At 36.7% G+C, this 19,646-nt stretch overlaps 1 protein-coding gene across 2 annotated transcripts in view; it reads left to right on the top strand.

Moving 5' to 3' along the window:
* Window positions 1-19,646, top strand: part of TM9SF2 (transmembrane 9 superfamily member 2) — a 59,730-nt gene that overhangs the window by 9,600 nt on the left and 30,484 nt on the right. For both annotated transcript variants that reach the window (XM_081276174.1, XM_081276175.1), the window contains exons 2-5: window positions 4,326-4,393; window positions 6,491-6,584; window positions 14,103-14,230; window positions 19,279-19,408. In XM_081276174.1, coding sequence (XP_081132300.1) covers window positions 4,326-4,393; window positions 6,491-6,584; window positions 14,103-14,230; window positions 19,279-19,408 — 420 coding nt within the window. The remainder of the gene's footprint in view (window positions 1-4,325; window positions 4,394-6,490; window positions 6,585-14,102; window positions 14,231-19,278; window positions 19,409-19,646) is intronic.

The following is a 19,646-nucleotide window of genomic DNA, read 5'->3' as shown; positions in this document are numbered from 1 at the left end:
GAATCACTTTCCTAGCCCTTTTTATTTTGAGACAGGGTCTCATTAAGTTACTTAGGGCCTCACTAATTTGCTGAAATTGGACTCAAATTTGTGATGCTCCTGCCTCAGCTCCCAAGTTTCTGGGATTATAGGAGTGTGCCACAGCACCTGATTCCAGTAAATTTGATTTCTAGGTTGTTAATAAGATTGAATAGGAATTTAAAGGAAATTGTGGGTTAGTGTAAGGGACTGGAATGGGGAGTAAATCTATGGGGTACCTGTGTAGTCTTCCAGGATTGGTGCTTGAAGCTAATTTGGATTTTAATTTTAGCAAAGAGAATGCACATGAAGTGTTTTAAGTTCCAGTAGTGTTAAGCTCCATATGTAACCTAATGTAAAACTAATGGGAATATTCTTTCAGAATATCTTTTAAAGTTATGAGAGAGCAAAAAGTGGTAAGTTAATTTGGTCATGGAGAAATTCAGAAAGATTATTTTAAAAGAAATCTATATTGAGATCTAAGCTCTTTATTATCAGTTAAAGCACATTAAAAAAGATGAAGAATGTCATTGAAGAATTTACACTTATGGACAGAAAGGCTAATGAAAAGTAACACCATCATTCTGTACTTATATGAAACTTTTGGTGTCTAAACCTTGAATTTTGCTGTAATTTTGGATGATATACCTCCTAAGAAAGATATGAGAATAGGGTAAGATCCCAAGAAAAGCAACTGGCATGATCAAGAAGATCAGAGACTAGAGGAACTTTCAGTGTTGAGGGATTAAGACTTACAGGAGAATGCATTACAATTCTTATTACATATATAGAGCACAATTTTTCATATCTCTGGTTGTATAAATGGTATATTCATACCAATTCACGTCTTTGTGCCTGTACTTTGGATAATAATGATCATATAAATTAAAAAAAAGAGAGAGAGATAGGTCTAACCTCATCAAAGATGTCTAGAAGTTCTAATGAGAAACTTTGGAAGAAGTTACAGTTTAAAAATCATATGCTCAACAGGTATTAGTGGTAATTAGCACCACCAGTTTCAGGTACTGCATTGATTAAAAGAAAGGAGCAAAAATAAAAATCAACTGCACATAAAAAAAGAGAGAGAGACTTACAGGAGATATGAGAGAAATCTGAAAATGAGATGGGTTGGGTTTGTGGCTCAGTGGTAGAGTGCTCGCCTAGAGGCACTGGGTTCGATCCTCGACACCACATAAAAATAAATAAATAAAATAAAGTCATCGTGTCCATCTACAACTAAAGAAAAATATTTAAAAAAAAAAAGAAATCTGAAAATGAGAGTTTCCTTCATCTTATAATCCTAGAGCCAGAAGATGGTCCATAAAACCTCAGGGAAGGCCTCATAAGCTAAGCAAAAGTTTTTTAGTCATTCATTTGATGGACACTTGTATCCTAAACTCATATGCACTTGAGCAGTGTCCTAAAATTTTCCACATGGTCTTCTATCTTTAAATCTTATACCTTGTTTTGGGGCTTCTGAGATGTGGATTTAAAGAACAGTAAAAAATACTTGGAAAGCAAGACTCAAGGAAGGGCCGGGACTTCAATCCAGCTCCTGGTTTTATAGGGCTCTGAAGCAAATAATTGTTTTTAAGTAATTAGAAAAAAGAATGTTATTTATTGATGAAAATCAAATTTCAGAGCCTGTAAATAAATTTTTATTGGGTTACAGCCACAGTCATTTGTTTCACCCTAAGGGAGCAGAGACAGCATGTCCTGCAAAGTTTTAAGTGTTTACTCTGTGGCCCTTTACAGAAAAGGTTTGCCAACCCCTGAGATAGACTAATAAAGAGTTGTTTTTCCAGAAGCAGCAAGATTATTGACAAGTAAAATGTTTATAAAGAGGTAACGTACATAGCAGCATGTGCTCTTTTTCTTACTGTACTATCCAGTTCAGAAGCCACTAAGTTCTTATGACTATTTAAAATTTACCTAAAATAAAATTTAAAATTCAGATGGACTCAGTGACACATGCCTGTAATTCCAGCAGCTCAGGAAGCTGAGGCAGGAGGATTGCAAGTTGAAAGCCAGCCTCAGCAATTTAGTGAAGCTCTAAGTAACTTAGAGAGACCCTGTCTCAAAATAAAATATAAAGAGGGCTGGAGATGTGACTCAGTGGTTAAGCACCCCTGGGTTCAATCCCTGGTATTAAAAAAAAAAAAATTCAAATTTAGTTTTTTCAGCCACATTAACCACATTCCAAGTGCCTAATAAATCCTAAAGTGCTCAGTAGCTACTGGTGGCCAGAAAGAACTGTTCTACCATTACTTTAAATTCCTTTGGACTCATTGCTGCATATTACTAAAAATGTACATAGCACTTTTTGCCAGGTACTACTCTTGAAGCTTCTCAGAAACTGCTTGAAGCATAAATTACTACCACCCTTCTACAAATGAAAAATTTGAGTCATGGGGAAGTGGAGGAACTTGCCACAGTTACCCAGCTAGAGTTATTTAAGCCCAGGCAGTCCTGCTTCTGAGAACAAGATTGAGAGAATTGTGCCTAATGGTAGGAAAATGGACTTACTTTGTGTGACAGCAATGTGAGTCTATAGATTTTGAAGCTGAAAACCTAGAAAGTTGTGAAGAATATAATAGCTCCATTTTTTCATTTTGGAAGAAATCTTAAAATGTGAATTGGATTAGCTTTTTAGGGACCTCTTTGTCTTCATTAAGATGTGTTAACTAGATCATTTGAATTCTGATATATCTTCATAGCAGTGTTGACCCCTTCTAATTAGTGAAAATTATTTTGGCAGAGTAAACTATCAACTGGGAATTTTGCCTTCACAACAGTTACATATATTTGTGCTAATTATTCAAGCATTCTGTAATGCTGTAATGTCATGTCCCATCATCTTTTTTAGCCAAAATGACTAGTGATACAGGAGATACAATTAAATTACTGTGTTAGAGGCTGTGTTGTCATTGAGTTGCTGTTTCATTTGAATAGAATTGTAGGGGTTGAATTTGAAAGTCTTTCATCATATATCATGAATATTGGATGATCATTTTAATGGGTAGACACTATAGTTTAGGCCTTTTCTGTTCTGAGCATCTTTTTTTAACAAATATATAGCACTTCATAGGGCTTCATATTATATTCTTTAAATAGTGTTAGGCACTATTTAAAATATTTTATAAATGTTAACACTTAATCCACATATCCCTAGGAGATAAACACCGTTATCCTCATTTTGCAGATTAGGAAACTGAAGCATCCATGAGGAAGCTGACGTAAACTCTACTGCTGCTGTGGTGATTTTCCAGTGGCAGTGCACTTAACTCTTCATTTGTTTCAGTTGTATGTCAGATATCGAATCTTGCTTTTGGGATGTTAGCAAGTGTAGGAGTGGTGATGCCTTAGTCAAATCAAAATGACAAGTGAGACTTGTCATTCCAGGGAGCCTTCTGATCAAGTCCAGAGGCAGCCACAGTGGTCTAACTCCATAAAAATACTAGTATCAAAAGTTATTTCAGGGCACACATGACTTTCTGGCTTTTTCCACTAGTGAATTCTGCCTTGAGTGTCAGTGAGCTCTGTTTGAGAGGGTGGATAATATGGATCCTGTGGAACTTTATCACTTTATCTACACCTGGGAGAAATTTTGAAAGCTTCATTAGGTAGGTGTAGTTAACTTGTCCATATTTCCTAGGAAGTTGATACAAATACCCCCCCTTCACACCCCAGCCCCCCAACCCCACCCCACCCACCCCACCCCCGTGCATTTGATCTGGTCATTGTGAACTTGAACTTCTTCAATGTCACTGCCTTGTTTTTCAACTTTCTCAAATTGATCAAAGCTGTCCTCCAAAGTTAGATCATGTGATCATTGTCTATCTCCTGTCAATGCTTAAGAGTGCACATGTGTATGGGATTGTATTTCTAATATAGTTGATGTAGAAATTTCTAACTTGGCAATATTTTTTGGTTACAGTCAGAATGTTAAGAAATAAAAAAGGTTAAAAATAATAATCGTATTTGTGCTCTTATGAAATATTGAATTTGGAAAACGGATTTTTTTTAAAAAACAGCATTTATATTAGTGTGATGAATGTCTTTAGTTAAGATGTCTTATTTAATATTTTAGAAAATTTACTGCTTCAGCATTTTAAAAATATTGGAGACATCTGCAACTCTGAAAGTTATTTTGGTATATTTTAAATGAATACAAATCCACTCATTGAATGGATTTTATAATAGTCTAAAGTAGGGTGAATATTGTAAAGTCTCACATTTTAAGCATGTCATATTTTTTCAATTGTAAGCATGACTTAAATCTTTAACCTGTGTTTCCTCATTTTCAGGCTGAAATAGAACTATTTGTGAACAGGCTTGACTCAGTGGAATCTGTTCTTCCTTATGAATATACAGCGTGAGTTTTTCAGCTTGATTTTTATATACAAATTTATGTGATTCATCAGAATTTTGTGCACTTAAAACTATTTTCTCCACAGTTAAGGATAAGTTTATATGCATTTAAATAATATATGGGGCCTGAAAACATTTTTAAGATATGTTCTTCCAGGTAGAACTAAAATGTGGTCTTTCCATGTTGTTTTGTGATACCACAGACATGCCAATCAAAACAATGGATTCCCTTTAGTTTACTGTACCAAAAGTCATTTTATTTTCTTAAAATTTCTTTAATTATTACCCCCCTCCCTTTTTTTTTTTTTTTTTGGTGGTGGTGCTGAGGATTGAATCCAGGGCAAGCACTCTACCAACTGAATTTGTCCCCCGACCCCCACCCATACATTTTTAAACAGAATTCTTCTTTCTCATAATCAGTCCTCAGAACTTCTACTTTAATATCTGTGGTCTCTGCATTTTTATCTCTGAATTTCTAATGTAAATAACCATATTTATACTTTTTGCTTTAAACAAAAGTAGGCTCATACTATTATATTTGATTCAGACGTTGTCTTTCGCACTGAATATGTTGCACATCTTTTTCCATGACAATATGTAGCTACTTCAGTCTTTTTAGTAACTCCGTTGTAGAGGTTGTGTACATTTCATACATGATTTGTTTCACTAATTCCCTATTTATCAACATTTGATTTCTGATACTGTGAAAAATGCTGCATGAAAATCCTATAATATTCATTTAACAGCTGTATTGCATATTGGTTGTAAAACAGTTCCTGAATTTCTCTCCTGTTTAAGGGTTCTATAAGAGAATATGGGGCTGGGGATGTGGCTCAAGCGGTAGCGTGCTCGCCTGGCATGCGTGCGGCCCGGGTTCGATCCTCAGCACCACATACCAACAAAGATGTTGTGTCCGCCGAGAACTAAAATAAATAAATAAATAAATAAATAAATAAAAGAGAATATGTATTTGCTATAAAGAAAAGCATACACAAAAATGAAGATTTCTGTAAGAATCTATATGCCTGAATATGTATTAGAAGAGAATATGGAGCTGCAGTTGTAGCCCACTGGTAGAGCACTTGCCTAGTATGTGTGAGGCACTGAGTTCATTCCTCAGCACCACGTAAAAATAAATAAATAAAATGAAGGAATTGTGTTCATCTACAACTTAAAAAAAATTAAAAAGAAGAAAGTACAAAATCCTGTTTGGATGGACTGTAATTTACATAAATGTTGGAGGCTTAAATACTTTTGTAATTTTGCCAAACACTATCCCTACTTGAATCTTTGTGGATTTTCTCAGAACTCAGTGAATCTGTTGCATCCAGGAGGTGGAAGGTCTTCATTGGGGGCCTCACAGTTTTTATCAATTTGATGACTTTTGAGATTCACTTTGGCCTTGGGAATCTCACTAATGATTGATGTCACTGTACTGTCTCACCTACTTCCCTTATCTGGGATGAATACGAATTGCCCTTTAATTTTCTATGTAAATTTGAAACTAGGCTGAACATTTCAATAAAACATTTTAAAAATCAATTGGTAATGTAGGGGATTACAGCAGAAAATCTCACAGGTGACCAAATATGCTTCTCCATAGCTTTCTGTTCTGAGGGCCTATTTAGCCATCTTTCTCCCAAGGGACATGGTAGACAGTGTATTGGGGTGAAAATCCTATCCCCCACCTCCCCACCCCCAAGCACTGGAAATTGAACCCAGACGTGATTTTCCACTGAGCTACATCCTTAGTTCTTTTTACTTTCTATTTTAAGACAGGGTCTCCCTAAGTTGCTGAGGCTAGCCTGGAATTTGTGAACTCCTGTCTTATCCTCCTGAGTTGCTGGGATTACAGGTGAACACCACCACACCTGGCCTCTCTTTACATTTTAATAAAAGTATTGGTTAGAAATCAATAGTATTCTAAGCCATGATTTGGAGAATTTCTGTTTTGGGGAGTTGCAATACATGGACTTAAGTTTAAATGTTATTTACCTACAAAAGCTGTTAGAATATCAGTAATAGATCTCTCAGTATTGCCCACATTTTATATATTTCCAAGTCTCTTTTTATGTTTAAAACTTAAATATTCTTTCCTCAGGTTTGATTTCTGCCAAGCATCTGAAGGAAAACGACCATCAGAAAATCTTGGTCAGGTATTATTCGGGGAAAGAATTGAACCTTCACCATATAAGGTTTGTATTTAGTGTTATATAAATATTATTTAGTCAGTTGTTTTTTCCCTTCAGAAATGCCTGTGATAACTTCTGTAGCTAAGGAGCAAAGTTCATTTCTTTTGCATACAGGAATAATTTCTTAGAACCTCAGTTCAAAGGGATCCTCTTCCTTCCTACATTATATCATTGATAAATCTGTCTTAAAGAACATTTATATAGGAATGGGGATATAGCTCTATAGGTAACATGCTTGCCTTGCATGCACAAGGCCGTGGGTTCAATCCCCAGCACCACAAAAAAAAAAAAAAAAGAGAGAGAGAACATTCATACAACTAGTGTTGTAGATTATCTCTTATGCCAGTTTTCCTTCCACATTTCTTTTTTTTTTTTTAAGAGAAGTGTGTTTTTTTTGTTGTTGTTGTTGTTTTTAATATATATTTTTTTAGTTGTTGATGGACCTTTATTTTATTTATTTATATGTGGTGCTGAGAATTGAACTGAGAGCCTCACGCATGCTAGGCAAGTGCGCTACCACTGAGCCACAACCCCAGCCCCTCCTTCCACATTTCACAGTCTCCTTTTCACTTTATAACTGCTCTCCTACTGGATCAAAAACATGGTCTTTCTCCTTTAGAAAAATTACAGTAGTTTATGATGACATTTTACCACATAAAAAAGTGGTACAGAAAGAAACAAAATGAAAAGTCTCTCTTCCCCTCAATTCTCCTTCACAGTTTCTTGTTAATTTTTCCTGGCAATATACATATATTTTTAAGCTTATATAAATGAAATTAGATTTATTAGTTTATGTTTTAATGTATTGTTCTGAACTTTGCCTTTTTCCTTTAACTTTCTACCTTGGGCATCTGCCCACATGAGAAGTTCACTTTAATAGGTGTAACTTGACCCAAGTCTCATTCCACAACCTGAGAGCTACATTTCCTAGCTTCCTCTTCTTCCTTTCTGTGGCATGGACCCCACACTTAGCCACCTTGCCTACTTTCTCACTAAGCACCTTGATTCCCTTCGCACTTTATAACATGGAGCATCTGTGCAGCAAACCCCTGAGCCTGGATTGCTCCCACTAGCTGTCTCATTCCCTCCAGCACCTGGACTACATTGTGAAACCCTGGGGAATTTTGCATATGATTGTTCAAGACTAATCCACTATATAGTTTTCAACCATTAATATATCCTCTTCAGATATTCTAATTTGAAAATTTCTACAATAAAAATGTAGTAATTATAAACATTTTAAAGAGACAATGTTATCTGAAGGCCTAATGCGGTGATGTCATTAGGGAATAGGAACTCAGCATGCCTGGACATGAGTAGCATTAGTAGGGCAGGCGTGACAACTGTGGAACTACTCCCTGTTGTGATATTTTTAAAGGTTACTTTGAAAGTTATTGTATTCTTTTTATAGCAGAGGGTGATTTTCAGGCATATTTATTAAATAATGCAATCAACTTACATACTCCAGTGGTCTCTCAGCCTTTTCTGTTTACTTCTGTGTTGGCCCTCAGAATTGATGGGAGAGAAGAACATCAGGACATCAGTGAAGGACAACAGGAGTCTCTAGCAGCATACAGGCTGCCCATAACAGATAGCAGTGAACAGAGGGAAAGCCAGCAAAATATTCAAACCCATGGAGGTTCTGTTCCTTTGGGACAGGCATTAAAGGCAGATTACTGCCCTTAGTAGAAGCTTGTTCAGGTACATTTCTGTTTATGTGTAAAGACTGTGCGTATGCAGATGACCCCTATTTGGGGCCTGGTGCTTTTCAGACTTGATCCCCTGTCCTAGGAGTTTAGGTAGAACAGAAGGAATGCTTTAAAATGGAGGAAGATGTTCACCTCACATTTTCCCTTAGCACCACAGAAATTTTAGAATTTGTGTTAAAACAAACTCTTTTTAATTCCCAAGCTAAAGGGATACTTTTTAAGGCCAAGACACAGGAAAATAAAAACATGGAGCTAAGAGATCAGATTTTTCTTTCCAAACTAGCCATAAAAGTATTGAGCAATATATTTTATTTCATTTCACTTTAGATTCTTCTGCCCTTTATTTTCACAGAATATTTTCCTTATTTTATTTACCTCTGCAGTAAAAACAGTTTTAACAACCAGCAATAAAGTAAAACCCCCTACCTTGCCACCTTGTGTCTGTGACTTCTATTTGGGTTAGGAAAACGGCAATGTAAGACTTTGTGTATGTTCTGTCAAACAGGAGCTATAGTTTTTAGGACCATAAGGCCTTATCTCAAGTATAACCACTCATATTCACTCATTTACTCAATTAACACATTGTTGGATACCGTTCTTGTGCCATGTATCATTGTAGAGGTGGGATGTAAGAGCAAGCAAGATAAAAATCTCTACTCTGTTCTAATGGAGGAAAGGAAATAATATAAATTACTAAAGTACATAGTATTTTATGAAAATACTACTGAAACTAAATCAGGGAAAGTGGACAAAGAATTTGCAATTTTAAATAGCCTTACTGAGAAGGTGACATTTAAAAAATGTAAATTTAAGAAGTCTCACTGAGAAGGTGACATTTGAATAAAAGACCTGAAGCAAGTAAGGAAGTAAACCATGTGAATACCTGGGGGAAGGTATTCTAGGTGAAGAGAGCAGCAAATGCCAAGGTCCCAAGGTATGAGCTCGCCTGGTGTGTTCATGGTACAGAAAGACGTCAATACAACTTGAGCAGGTGAGCAACATAGAGCTTGGTTGATGATGTGGGCAGAGAATGGTAAGGGGACCCCATAATAGAGTGATTCAGTGCACTGTGGAGACTTTGGCCTTTAGATCTGAGCAAGATGTTAGCATTGGAGGATTTTCCATGGACCATGGTGTGCAAGGAGAGCATCCAGAGGCCAGTTAACTGCCCAAATGGGATCTGATGGTGCTTAGATCCTGGGAATAGAGAAGAAGGGACTATGAAATAGTCAGAATCTTAGAATCTGGCTATATTTTGAAGGTGGAGCCAAAAGTATTTGCTGAGGTCTGAGGTGTAGACTGGAGTTTCTGTTTTCTAAAATGAGATTGTGATGTGTAGGAAGAACAGGTTTTGCCGGTGGGGGTGGGGGGGAATGAGGAAGAGTTAGTTTTGCATTCTAAGTGTGAGGTATTAGGCATCCAAGTAGAAATGTTGAGGGCTGGGGATGTGGCTCAAGCAGTAGCATGCTCGCCTGGCATGCATGCAGCCAGGGTTCAATCCTCAGCACCATGTACAAACAAAGATGTTGTGTCTGCTGAAAACTAAAAAATAAACATTAAAATTTAAAAAAAAAAAAAGAAAACAAATATTTGTGACCGGAGTTTGGAGGAGGGCCTCAGCCTGGGTAGGTGTGTGTATCCTCAGTGTGTAGATGGTATTTTAAGGCCATGGAATTGATGAGATTCCCCAAGGAATGGGGATAAAGAAGACAGAGTTCCAAGGTCTGAGCCTTGGGGTAGTTGGCTTTACAAGTCACGAGGATGAAGAGGACCTAGTGAAAGAGACTAAAAAGGAGCCACTAGTGAGAAAGGAGGAAATAGTGGAGGGTATGATTCCTAGAAGCTAAGAAGCTATTTTGGGGAGGAGGAATTGGCTGATCACTGACAGATCAGGTAAAAGGAGTCAGAAACTTGACCTTGAGTTTAGCGTTCAGTGTGGAAGGTATTAATGAGAAAGCACTGTGGAGGAGTAGCCAAGTGCAGAAAGAACGGAAGGACCAGTGGCATATGGACATATATACAGTTCTCTTGAGGACCTGTATTTAGAGGCAGAGAGAAAAAGTGGTAACTGGGGGATGGCATGGTGTCAAAAGAGGACTTGTTATATAGCTTTTAAAAAGGTGTATGTATGGATGAGGATCATCCAGTCCAGATGGGAAATGTGGTAGTTTGAAAGAGAGAGGGATTGTCGAGTATGTCCTTGTACAGGAAGGAAGGGACAGGACCTGGTATACCTGTGGAGAGACAGGCTCAGTGACCTAGTTCATCCATGGTAAATCAAGGGAAGGACGTGATGTAGGAAGGCGAGTGTGGCACCTGCTTTCAGTTTTCAGTGAAGTAGGAATCATGGTCACTGCCTGTGAGTGAGAAGGAATCAGAGATACTGAAGGTTTGAGGAAGGAGGCTGTCAGTAGGAGAGCGGGGGAGAGAGTGGATCACAGGAATCTGGAGTGACTGCCATGCAGCAGTATCCACCCTCTGTGACTAGAGGGTAATTTGGAGTAGAAGCAGCCAGTGTGCTGATATGCACTTCTCATGGGCTTTGCAACTGTGCTGCTATAAAGTTGGATTTCACCAGATTTATGGTTGTGACAAATGGGTACAACAAAATAAGAGAAGAGCAAAGGACCTGAGGGATCGACAAAAGGTGGTGATGCATTGACCTTGAATTTGAATTTGTAAGAAGGAAAGGGAAGGAGTGAGGAACAGCAAAAGGACCATAGGATCCATTGATTGTGGCACCCAAAACATTGGAGTTGAGGAGTACTTGAGCCAGTGAGCTGGAAAAACAGTAAGGATGGTGCTTTGACATTGGAAAACTTGACATTGAGATAATGTAAGGTCTGCTGTCAGTAATATGGGCAGGGAAAGGAATGCTTTGAATTATGATGGTGGCTAGCAGACAGATCATCTATGAAATGTTACAGTCACCAAGAATCAGGAGCCAGAAGCTCAAATCTTAAAGGGCCAGTCATCTCAGGGTGGTAGATGACACATTGAGGAGTAGGAGGCCATGTAATCTGGTGACATGAGAGTCAAAGTTGAGGGTTTTAGCAGAAGGAAGAGAATGGTTTTGCCTCATACTGTGACCTGTGAGAGAAAACAGCCACCAGAGGTGAAAATTGTGGTGAGGCAGTGTCCCTCAGAAGAGCCAGGTTTGCCTGAGGGCAGATTTCAGAGACCTTCCTGAAAAGAGTTTTGAGGTTGAAGAGGGTTTCTGCTGATGACCTCTGAGTTCCAAGGGGCATTGTGGAAGTGTGCAAGGAATTGGGGGTGAAGTAAGAGATGGCATCAGAAAGAGGGGTGGTATCTCTCTTGGAATTTGAATGTGGGAAAGGAAGGATGGCATGGGAATCCTGGACTTCTAGGATGACTGTCCTTAGAAGGGATGGGGCATAAAGGAATTAGTCTTGATGAACTCAAGGCAGCAAAGCACAAGTAAGAGGAATAGTAGGAGCCCATAGTCTTATGGGTCTCTTAGAATGTAAAGGATTTCGTCATAATTTTTCTACCATTTGCTAAAAGCTGATGGTAGGATGTGAAATAACTGTCATGTAGTGTTTTGCACATTATTCTGTTTAATTAAAAAAACCCTGCAAGGCATTACTAAACCCATTTTACAACTAGTTCATTGAAGCTAAGGTTAAAATTAAGCAGCTTGTCAGGGCTGGGATGTAGCTCACTGGCAGATCACCTGCCTGGCATGCACAAGGTCCTGGATTCAATCCCCAGGATTACAAAAAAAAAAAAAAAAAGCCAGCCAGGGTCTTATGATAAGATACAGCTAGAGGGGCTAGAGTTGTCGCTCAGTGGTAGAGCACTTGCCTGGTATGTGTGAGGCCCTGGGTTCGATCCTCAGGACCCTGTATAAATAAATAAAATTTTAAAAGATCCATTTACAACTAAAAAATATTTAAAAAAAAAAAAAAGATGTAGCTAGATTTGTACCCAGGACTAATTCTAGGTCTCTAGATTGGTCAAGTATTTGCTTTAATGATTTCCTTAAAATTATTCCCCAGAGAATTTTAAACCAACATTGAATAATTCAATAAAAAAAATAATAAAACATTTTCCTGAATAAATCGCATCTTATATTTGTATACTTTAAGTGAATATATAAAAGTGGAACAATGATGGAATTGATTGATATGAGGAGGATTTGGTTCCCTTGAAAGCCAATAATATTTTAAAATCTTTAATAAAACAAATACTACTAATAAGTACTATTAACCGAAGATGATTTAAAATATTGTAAAACTCCCAACTAAACATGATAGGGAGCAGTACTAAGGTGTCATAATAAGAGCATTTTTCTCTAGAGCTCAACTTTGCTTGGGTTAAATCCTGGCTCTGCCATTTCTTGATTGTGTGGCTTTTTGTGCTTTGATTTTCTAATCGGCAAGTTACAGATGAATACCTACCATGTAGGGTTGTTGGGAGAATTACATGAAGCTGAGTGCATAAAACATAAGTAGCACTAAGTAAATGTTAACTGTTGTTATTAAATATCACCTTTGGTGTTGCTATTTTCCTTCCTGATTGCACACACAAATTGACTCATCTAAACCCAGTGAGTATTGGATCAAGATGTTTATTAAGATTTGCCATTTTCTTGTAACTAATAATGTCTCTCTCTGCTTAATTTATTTTAAGTTTGGTGCCTACACCTCTGATTCTGTAGTGTGTATACTTTTGTTTTTTCATTTTCCATTTAAAAAATTTAAGCTTGTAAGTTTTACATAAGGTTCAAAATATCAAATAATGGTACAAATATTGCTATATTGAGAGGTAGCAATGCAGTGAAATTAAACTCTTGGCTGGCAGGGGGCAGCAGTGAGCTGCACTTAAACATTGGCTTGTCGAGAACTGGATATTAATAAATAATGCATAAAAAGGTGGACCCCAGGCTGGATTGTGAATCAGAGGTAAAGCGCTTGCCTAGCATGTGTGAGGCACTAGATTTGATCCTCAGCATCACATGAAAATAAGATAAAGATGTTGTGTCCATCTCTAACTAAAAAATGAATATTTTTTTTTAAAAAAGTGGACTCCTTTAGAAGCAAAGCATGCGATTTTTTTTTTTTTACCACCTGTAATAAGGTTTGAATTTATTAAAAGGTTTACAATTATGGACTAGGTGTATAGTTGGTAAATTACAGCCTCCTGAAAAATAGGAAGTATAATTTTTAAATTAAGACATAAATGGCTCCTGATGAATAAGTTCTAGACTCCAAAAGTGGAGGAATCCTTAGTTTAAAAAAAAAAAAAAAAAGTTATCAAGTTTGATTTCACCTTTATTATTTAATCAGGTCCTGAAAATTGGTAGCCTTTAAGCTTGAGTGAAGGGTTGTGTTTACTTTGATTTTAGATATCCAACTGATTCTTTTTCTTATCACATTGTGTCATGTTCACTGCTGACTCTCTTTCAGCTGACACTTCGGTGGATCACTTAATATCTATTGAATATTTGAACATGAAGATTTGTCTATTTGTTACTGGAAAGCTATCAACCCCAGAATTCTAAAACATGAGCATGAGTTATTACTGTTGAGAGAATAATGTTTCATTTTTGTTCTATATGTGGGTTTCTTTTCTTCTGGAATCATTTACATTTAAGAGGTAGATAGATTAAAATCATCAAAAAGAAAAAAATGATGACTTGAGTTTTTAGAGAAACGGTATGATTAAAATTTAAATCTGAGCTGTAAAGAATTTTACAGTGTTTATTGCATAATACTATTGTCTATGGTAAATCTTTATGAGGAACCTGAATATTTTTTCTTAAAAGACCTTCCACTTTCTTTTCATACAGTTTACATTTAATAAGGAGGAAACCTGTAAGCTTGTTTGTACGAAAACATACCATACAGAGAAAGCCGAAGACAAACAAAAGTTAGATTTCTTGAAAAAAAGCATGTTACTGAATTATCAACATCACTGGTAAGATGTGGAGATTTTGGGTTTTGAGCTTTTTCCTTTTCAAGATGAAATATCTGTTTCAATGACTAAATTATTTTGTAGACTGTGTAAAATATAGCAAATTAGTCCTTTTTTTAGTAGTAGTAACAGCATGAAGTAGTAACTTTTACTTGCCAGAGCATTATTAAATTTGACAGTGAAATTTAAAGTATCATCTTTTAACCATGCTTAGATTACTGTCATACCTGATCCTTCTTGACCTGGTACATAGAATCTTTCATATGTAGAAATAGGAGCATAGTTATGTGTTAGGGAAAGGGCCTGGATCAGTATTCTAAAGAAATGTTCTTTTATATTATGAGTCATAAAAAAAAATCACAGCAAAACAAAATTTAACTTTTATTTGATGTTATATGATTAGCACCTACTTCAAGTCAAACACTTAGATTTTGTTTAACATGTCTTTTCTTTTTGTAACCATGATGCAACATTAACAACTTCCTGAGCATGGATGCGCATGCCTGTAATCCCAGCAACTCAGGAGGATAATACAGGAAGATCCCAAGTTCAAAGCCAGTCTCTGCAATTTAGGGAGACCTTGTCTCAAATTTTTAAAAGAGGGCTAGGAATGTGGCTCAGTGATAGAGCACCCCGCGTTCATCCCCAGTACTAATTAAAATAATTCCCTTATCAGTTTGTGTCAAAATCAAAAAGCATCTAAAACTATTCTAATTTTGATTCCAAAATTATATGAATTTATTATTCAGGCTCAAACATAGAATGTTATAAAAGGCTCTCAAAAGCCATCAAGTTTGACCATTGTTAATCTTGCAAATAATTTTGCTTGCAAATGCCTGTATTCTCTATGAATTCGTTTACATGTGTTTTGCCTCTTCAGAAAGTGTAAGGTGCTGGAGATGGTGACCAGGAGAAATATCTTTTGTTGTCTATGTCTCAAGTTGAATGTTTGTCCACTCCCAGGGAGGGTGGGAACCCTAGACCTCAGTTTAGAGCTGATGAATCCCAGGACAGATACTGTGGTTGAAGCCTCTTGTTCCTTTTTGCCTGCTCCGGTCTTCCCCACCATTCTCCTGCCATACACAGGTAAAGAAGTTCTGGAGAAGGCACCTTGGGGCATGTGCCCTTCCCTGAACTAGTCTTCCATAAGGTAGTTCATTCTGATCAGCAGACCTGGGCAGTAGGTACTTGAGCTCCATAGAAATGAGCTTCCCTAGGCAAGCAGGGCTCTAGTGGCGGGAAGGAAAAGGTTCTTCAGAAGCGTGCCTGCTGCTTTCCATCCAACTCTCAGTGCAGACAGGGAACTTGAAGGGCTCCTCTGTCTCCTCCTGTCTTGTTTCTGATAAACCAAGAGTTTCCCCCAACCCCCGAAAGTTACTGTCAGACACACTTAGTTGCTGGAATGGTATAACTTGGCATACATTTACTTATTCATAAGTAACTGAAATTTCCCCTGGTCTTTTTCTTTTCCTTCAAATTGTTCTTTATAACTTTCAAAATAACATTTAAGGCTCAGTTCTTGTACCCTCTTCTCACATCGGCTCCCTCCATGTTTATTTACTTAAACACCAGCTGATTTATTGACTGAAGGCTCTTTGGGCCTGCGGGTGATTTTTAGTTTCATTCCTACCTTTCTGGTGCCATGTACAGTCTTGCTCCTGTTGATATTAGAAGCAGCTCTTCTTTAGTAGCCTCCATGCAGGAAAATATTTGGAAATATTTTTAACTAATTTTATGATGCAATTAACCTAGGCGCTATACTTTTCATGTGTGTTTCTGAATTTTTTGGTGCATATGCAGGTATGTAAAAGTGGTGTGCCTTTTTTAAGTAGCACAGCTGAAATATTGTACACATTTTTCTACGCCTTGCTTGTTTCATTTTTAAAAAATATTACAGGCATTTTTCCAGTCAGGTACCTCTATAAATTTATATTCACTGCATTCTTTTTCATAGTTGTAGGACATTCCATTACATGAGTGAACTATAATTTTGCCTCCATAACATTCTAACCATGCATGAATTCATTGTTCTCATTATAGTTAATAATAGTTAATTTTATTACTTAACAGTGAATATTTTTCTTTCTTGTTTGGGACATTAAAACATGATTTAAGAGCAAGGGTGGCAGGATTGCTTGAGCCCAGGAGCAGTCTGAGCAACAGACTGCAACTTCAGAGGCTGAGGCAGGATAGCAGGCTTGAGGCCCACCTGAGCAACTTAGTAAAACCCTCTCTCAAAATAAGAAATTCAAAGGTCTAAGAGTGCAGCTCAGTGGTGGAGACCCTTTCGTTCAGTCCCCAGAACCACAAAAACAAAACATGATTTGAGGATCATTGAGGCTTATTCTATCAGTGGCCTAAGTTGTGTTGTCATTCTTGAAACCGACTAGTATTTTGGCACTAGCCCCGGACACCTGAATTCCCTTGGACTGTGCTCTCTGTGTGTGGTTCGTGATCCTGCTCCTTGCCTACATTTTGAAATCTATGACTTTCTGTGTATATGCACATACTAGGCAAAAGCTACATCCCCTGGCCCCTTATGATGTTTTTTTAAAATAAAAGCATAACTGCTCAACTAGTTACCAGAGTACTTATAATTTTTTTTTTTAAGTTATAGAATTCCTACACATGAAGGGATCTTGAAGATATTTCAGTGCATTTAGTCAAGACCCCAAGTCAGGAACAGGGAATGTTGCTCTGTTTTCAGAAATTCAAAATCATAATGGATTAGATAAATTTACTCATATTAGAACTACACAGAATGGGCTGGGTTGTGGCTCAGCGGTAGAGCACTCACCTAGCATGTGCGAAGTCCTGGGTTCGATCCTCGGCACCACATAAAAATAAGTAAAGGTATTATGTCCAATTTCAACTAAAAAATAAATATTTAAAAAAAAAACTTCACAGGATGACTTAAATACTCAGTTTCTTTGCTTTTTGGCTACAATTTTGATTATTTCATTATGATTAGAAACTTTTGTAGCTAATTTATCTACCAGTGTTTCATATGGAGTCCCTGGAGGATAGAGGGAAAATGGGAAGGAGTCCTTCATGATTAAAAAAAAAAAAAAAATTGAGACCAATTATTCACCTTTGTCCTTTCAAGCCCTTTTCTCATACCCTTTTTCACTCTGTTGGGTCAGAAATAGGATTTTTAATGTTTTTGATGTTAGAAATTGAAATAAATACTACTCCCTGACTTAGGAAGGTGGTAATTTAAAACAATATTCTTTAAACTTTTTTACATGTAATTTAAAGTTTTTTTTTAAAAAATACATCTTACTACCAGAAACAGGCTGTTATATTAAGGCATTATGTAGATGATAAATAAGTAAATGTGAGATATTTGCTTTTAAAAACCCAAATTGTCCTTGAAGTCCTCTTTTTATCCTCCCTCACCCCAGTATGGGGAATGGCTCCAGAGCCTTGCATATGCTAGGGAAATTCTCTACCACTGAGCCATATCCTCAGACCTTTTATAAAATTTTGTTTTTAGACAGGGTCTCACTAAGTTGCTGAGGCTAGTCTCAAACTTTTGATCCTTCTGCCTTAACTTCCCAAATAGCTGGGATTACAGGCATCAACCACCACACCCAGTGAATTCTTCATTTTTTAACTAGCACTTTAATTTTTATGTAGTGCTTTAAATCTATTGACTCATTGATTGAACTTCATTTTCTATCTAAAAAAATTAAAGCAATTCACCAATTTCTTTAGGCCTCCAGAAAATCTGAATTATTTAGTCAGGCCCAGTGGCGCATACCTGTAATCCCAGCAGCTCAGGAGGCTGAGGCAGAAGGATTACCAGTTCAAAGCCAGCCTCAGCCAAAGCGAGGTGCTGAGCAACTGAATGCTAGACAAGCACTCTACCACTGACCTACCCTCAGCACCAAGAAAGAGAGAGAGAGAGAGAGAGAGAGAGAGAGAGAAAGGGCATTGAGAGAGGGAGGAAGGAAGGAAGGAAAACCTGAATTGTTTACATAGCATTGTTTTATGTTCCGTCTTTTCATGGAACTAGTAGCCTGCTGGTTATAATAATAAGCAACTTAATAGTATAGGTGATTCCAAAATTTGGAACATTGCGTACTATTAAATAGCATTTAAATGTGACAAGGCATGTTGTATTAGGTCATTAATGTACACCTTGGGTGAATATAGAATCATAATTCTACTTCCTAGGGCACACATTAATTAACAAATAAAACGTACCCTGGAATGTCATCGTATGACTATAATATAGCTAGTATATTTTTTGTTCATTTTTCAAAATGTGTGTCCTGCAGTGTGCACTGGGCATAGGGGACCTCACGCGCAGACTTTTATAGCTGCTGTATGTGCTACAGAACTTTATTTGGGCTTGTTATTGTCATTGTTTGGTTGTAGAACTTGAAAGATTTGGTTCTCTAGCTTTATAGCAGTTTTTTTTTTAAGAAATTATTTGGATTTACAATTTCAACAGTTAATTCTGTAATTTTCATGTTTTTTTTCCCATTACCCTTGAACCCACAGCCTTGCACATGCTAAATAAGCACTCTACCACTGAGCTATCCCCTCAGTCCCTAATTTTAATTTTTTCTTTTTTAACCTGGCCTTTTGGTTAATATTTTTTCATATCTTATAATTATATTCTCCTTTAATTGAGTTACTTGAGTAATAAATACATTTACTTCTAATTATTCAATAAACTGTTCCCAAGAAACTAGGTATATAGCTTTATACCTGTTTAGAGCTATGAGTGTTCTGCTAAGGGTAAATTATATTTAGTTATCAGGTAATATGATTTAATTAGCAGTTGCTACAAGTTATTTTACAAAATTCTTGTCTCATATATATTATAGTTTCAAAGAAGCTATAAAATGTTTTCATACATATATATTTTTAATATATTGGCATATAATGTCATTACTTATAAAATACTATGTTCCATCAAAGTTCTTTAAGGTTTTTTGAATCTTAGGGCATTTATATTTTACAAAGCAATGACACTGATTTAGGCATTCTTAGTCATGTTTACTGGGTTCTCCTCTAATTTCACTCATTTCTGTACATAGGATTGTGGATAATATGCCTGTAACATGGTGTTATGATGTTGAAGATGGTCAGAGGTTTTGTAATCCTGGATTTCCTATTGGCTGTTACATAACAGATAAAGGCCATGCAAAAGATGCCTGTGTTATTAATGTAAGTTTGTGATAAACTATACTGCTTTTAAAAACATGGGTTTTACTTTGTATACCATCAGAGATATGAAAAATTGTGCTCTATATGTGTAATAAGAATTGTAAAGCATTCCGCTGTCATATAAACAATTTTAAAAAATGGGTCTTAAGAGAATTTGGTCTTTGACAAAACTTATCAACATTCATTAAACAAATACAGTTCAGGTGTTCTAAAGTATTACTACTTAGATTTTAAACTG

This window comes from Spermophilus citellus, assembly GCF_964194105.1.
Source record: "Spermophilus citellus genome assembly, chromosome: 1".
NCBI classification, from domain to species: domain Eukaryota; kingdom Metazoa; phylum Chordata; class Mammalia; order Rodentia; family Sciuridae; genus Spermophilus; species Spermophilus citellus.
This window is presented reverse-complemented; position numbering and strand designations above follow the sequence as displayed.